Below are 4486 nucleotides of genomic sequence, written 5' to 3' on the forward strand. Positions count from 1 at the left end.
ACCAATTAAATTTTTGCAATTCTCACTGTGAAAAGAGCTATATACCACCTTTATATTGACACTGGTATAACATATTCCCACAGGGAAAAGAAATAAAAGAGTACCTTTATATTGATACAATATTTTCCTCTAGTGTAGAAGCAAATATAGCTTTCATTATTCAGTCAAGTTAAAGCAGTATGTTTTTTTCTTTTTTTTTTTCCTACTTTATAGACAAGGCCTATGTTTAACAAGCACCAAAACACTTCAAGGTATTTGGAAGATCAGACTACTGAGCTCTACTATTTGTACTGTCCTCACCAAGTCATAGAGAACATTGAACATCTAAATACATTCAAAACTCTGATTAGACCCATGCCTTTTTTTTTTTTTTTTGATTTTTTTTTTTTAAATCCTTCACTATTTGACAAACACACTTTTTTGGCAAGAACTAGAGTATATCTACAAAAAAAAAAAAAAAAAAAATCATGATCCAGAATTTAGCAAGTTGCCTTCAGCTGCTCTGTTAGGCTAAGGAAAACTGGACTTCACGCCCCACTGTGTGCTACTTACACCCATTTTTGCATCATTCCTCAATCACAACACAGGCAATAGGAGAACAGGAGGCACTACAAAACATCAATACTCCGCTACCTGTTGTGGAGAACACAATGAGTATCTGCTTTTACCTAGCTGTGTTGCTTTCAATACACTGATCTGGAGCAAGGCTTGTTAGGTGCTAGAAATATATATAATCCCACTGAATTTAAGGCAAAATTGGACTATCACAATAGCTGAGACGTAAATTTATGGCAAATTGTATTTTTAAAACTTCAGTGCAAGATATGCCTGCAATCAAGCTTTCATCATTTTCAATACAGTATTTTTGTTAAAAGAAGCCCCTAATATTGAGAACATATTCTTATCCAAATTTTCAGGAGATGCATATTGCTAAAATCAATATCCAATCCCCAACTGGAACACAATATTATCATTTTAATTTCAATCACTGAGGTTTCACTGTGTAGAATTAAGCTAAAACTAAAACCACTCCTTCCAGTGTTGAAGCAGAAAACTTTCCTAGTTACAAGAGGAAATGATCAGATTTATGGCAGACATCAAGGCGGTTTGTTTTCAGTTGGCCTAATTAAAAAACCTTTACACACCATTGCTCAATTTCTGTTTCCATGTCGTATAGATAACTTCAAGTCTTCTTGGGATGCAGAAAAAGAACTGTGCTTTTTTGTATACTAATCTTTAAAGAAGGGGCTAAGAGAGGAAGGTAATGGATGTAAACAAACTCCCTACATCTTCCAAATCACAGAAGGTACAGGTGTCCTCCCACCCCAATCCTGCCTCATAGGAGGGAAGTAGTAATAGTCTTGATGTGTAATTTCAAAGAGCTAAAACATAGCAAGATTAAAAGTTATTTTTTTAAATAAGTGACCTTTAGAATTTTGCTCTTCCTAGTAAACCTGTTCCTAGTAAAGGATAAGGTCCCAATCTTACGAGACGTTTTCCCACTGAGGCCACGCAACCCTCCTAAAGCTGCCTACTGCCCACAGCGTTCCACGCGCATGCTGGCATCACACAGCCCCAGGACCTAAACACAAATGAAAAGCCATATTACCAATTGTTATTTTACCCAATATTTAGTAATCTTGGGGCTTGTTTTTTGTCTATTTTTTTTAAACGCTGTCCTTAGCTAAACCAAGCCCCCCCATGCCACTTTTACATCTATTACAATATAAATCAGGATTAACGGCCTATGTGAAAGTGTTTTGTGTAATACATAAAAGCGCACAAAGTTGTTTTCTAAAAAACAGCATTTGTATTAAAATTCTGAAAATGGATAGACATCTCTTAAACGCATGTCTGGAAACAAAATGACAGTTGTTAGAATTTTCTTGGTACATCACAACGTTAAGGTTTCTTTCTTTGCTGGCTGGAGGTACATCCCACGCAAAAAAAAATAAAAATATAATAAAATAAAACCAGAAAGAACAAAAAAGCCCACCCCCAAAATCCCAAAAGGCTAAATTCTTGCAAATTTGAAGTAAATGAAGCCCGAACTTGCAAGACATGGAAATTACAGTTAAAAGGCTCAGATGGAAATAAGAAATAAATTCCACTAACAATAGGCCCTTTTGTCCTGGCTTGTTCAGTATGATTACTGAAAGGAAACTGTTAAGTAGTTTTTGGAGTAGTAGATAATGGGATTCTGTGGAGCTTTCACAGGTTGGCACCGGCTGGAACAGCTGAGTTTTGAAGGCACTCTACAGACACAGGGCTGCTGTTGGCCCTGTATCGCATTTAGGAAGTCTTTGCACTTTTTAGAGAGCTAGTCATCAAAATCAGTTATTGCCAACCCAAAAAGAAAAAAACCCTAGAAACCAAAACACCGCCGCTCCCACCCGCCAAAGGGCAAAACAAAAACGAAATCACACACACACGCACGCCTAAAAAATTGTGCAGATTTGTAACATTTTCACAGCTGATTAAAAAAAAAAAAAAAGGAAAAAAAAACAAACAAACAACACGCTACCACTCTCTGCAAACTCCCATCTGATACAGCAGGTAAACAAAATAGAAAATTATTTCACAAGTGATCAGCAGACGCCTCCCGGCCCCGCACGCCGGCAGTCCCGGGGGCCGTGCGGTGCCCGCTTTGCATAGATCCGCGGCGCCGGGCCGGGCCCGGCCTCCTCCCGGTCCCGCTGCCCACGGCCGGCTGCGGCAGACACCACAGGGAACACGCGACGGTGGAGACTGGATGAACGTACATGCTGCGAAAAGCCACGTTTCCAACGCGATTTTTTTTTTAAGTTTTTTTTTTTTTTTTTCCTTTTTTTTTTTTTTTTTCTTCCCCCCCGCGGATGCCCGGGGCGCCGCGCCCGCCCCCCGGCCGTGCCGGTGCCGGTGCCCGTGGCGGTGGCGGTGCCGGCGGCGATGCCCGGTGCCCGGTGCTCGGTCCCGGTGCCGGTGCCCGGTGCTCGGTCCCGGTGCTCGGTGCCGGCCGCCGCGGACCTTTGTTCCCGCAGCCCCGGCCGCCGGCCGCTCTCAGAGGATGGCGCAGGCGGCGCAGCACTGCTCGTCCCCGTTGGGCTGCGAGGCGTAGTTCATCTGCCTGACGATCTCGGCGAAGAGCTCGTCCACCGAGGCTTTGTTTTTGGCCGAGGTCTCCATGAAGGGGCAGCTCCACTCCTCGGCCAGCGCCTTGCCTTCCCCGAAGGAGACCTCCCGCTCGCCCTCCAGGTCCACCTTGTTGCCCACCAGGATCATGGGCACCCGCTCGTACCTCTTGACGCGGATGATCTGGTCCCGCATGGGCTTGATGTCCTGGAAGCTCTGCTGGTTGACCAGGCTGTAGACCAGGATGAAGCCCTGCCCGTTCTTGATGTAGAGGTCCCGCATGGAGGCGAACTGCTCGGTGCCCGCCGTGTCCAGGATCTCCAGCACCGACGGCGAGGAGTCCACCTCGATCTCCTTGCGGTAGAAGTCCTCGATGGTGGGGTCGTACTTCTCGATGAACGAGCCGGTCACGAACTGGACGGTGAGGGCGGACTTGCCCACGCCGCCCGAGCCCAGCACCACCACCTTGTACTCCCGCATGGCTCCCGGCGCGCCGCCTCCCTCGCCTCCCGCTCGGGGCTGCCGCTTCCCTCCCTCCCTCCCTCCCTCCCTCCGCCCGCCCTCGCCGGAGGAGGAGGAGGAGGAGGAGGAGGAGGAAGGCGGGCAGGGAGGGGCGCTCCGCGGGGCCCGCCGGGGCGGGCAGGGGCCGGCCGCGCCTCACGGGCCCGCTGCGGGCCAGCCCCGAGCCCGGCAGCGCCGCGCCCCGGGGCCGGGCGGCGGCGGTGAAGGAGGAGGAGGAGGAGGAGGAGCGGGAAGCGCCGAGCGGGCCCCGCCGCCTATGGCGCCCCGCGGCCCGCCCACACGGCCCCGCTCCGCCTCCCCCCGGTGGCGGCGGGGAAGGGGCCGGGGCTGCTCGGCCTTGCCGCCCCTTATCGCCGGGCACGGCCCCGGCAGCGCCCCTGCCGCCCCTATCGGCCCTCCGCAGGGGTCGCCGTGCCCTCGGGGCTGGGCCGGGCACAGGCGAGGCCCTCCCGGGGCCGCTCCCCCCGGTGGTGCTGCCCCAGCTCCCCCGGCCCGGGAGGCTCCAGAGCTGCCCCGTGTCGCTGTTTCAGCGGCCCGTGGCCTGCTCACAGCCGTCCCGCCTCGTGGGGTCGAGTCCCGGGGGCTGGCTGCTTGCCGCTGTTCGTAGAAGTCATCCCCACATCAATCCGACATTCCTTTCAATAAAATATCGTTAGTTATTTTTGGCACCCTCTGGTCCTTGCTTTTACGCCGTAGCCAGTTCTTCACTGTTCTCACTCTTTATTCAGATAATTGTGGCGTGCAAGGCCTTTTTATCACACCTTTGTGTTTACAAATCTAGTTTAAACACAGTAGTTGGTGCAACAGGCCTTGGTAGACAAAGACAGAAATATTTGAAATAAACTGCAAGCAG

General features: G+C 49.7%; 1 protein-coding gene across 1 annotated transcript; it reads right to left on the bottom strand.

Moving 5' to 3' along the window:
- Positions 1–2966: 2966 nt before the first annotated feature.
- RAP2B (RAP2B, member of RAS oncogene family) lies at positions 2967–3625 on the bottom strand. Its single transcript, XM_032193344.1, has one exon. It carries the CDS (start codon positions 3589–3591, stop codon positions 3040–3042), a length of 552 nt encoding a protein of 183 aa, XP_032049235.1. The 5' UTR covers positions 3592–3625; the 3' UTR covers positions 2967–3039.
- Between the last annotated feature and the right edge of the window lie 861 nt (positions 3626–4486).

Source organism: Aythya fuligula, chromosome 9 (assembly GCF_009819795.1).
Source record: "Aythya fuligula isolate bAytFul2 chromosome 9, bAytFul2.pri, whole genome shotgun sequence".
NCBI classification, from domain to species: domain Eukaryota; kingdom Metazoa; phylum Chordata; class Aves; order Anseriformes; family Anatidae; genus Aythya; species Aythya fuligula.

Coding starts and splice junctions, on each gene's coding strand:
- RAP2B (XM_032193344.1), bottom strand. CDS start 3,591: ATGCGGGAGTACAAGGTGGTGGTGCTGGGCTCGGGCGGCGTGGGCAAG.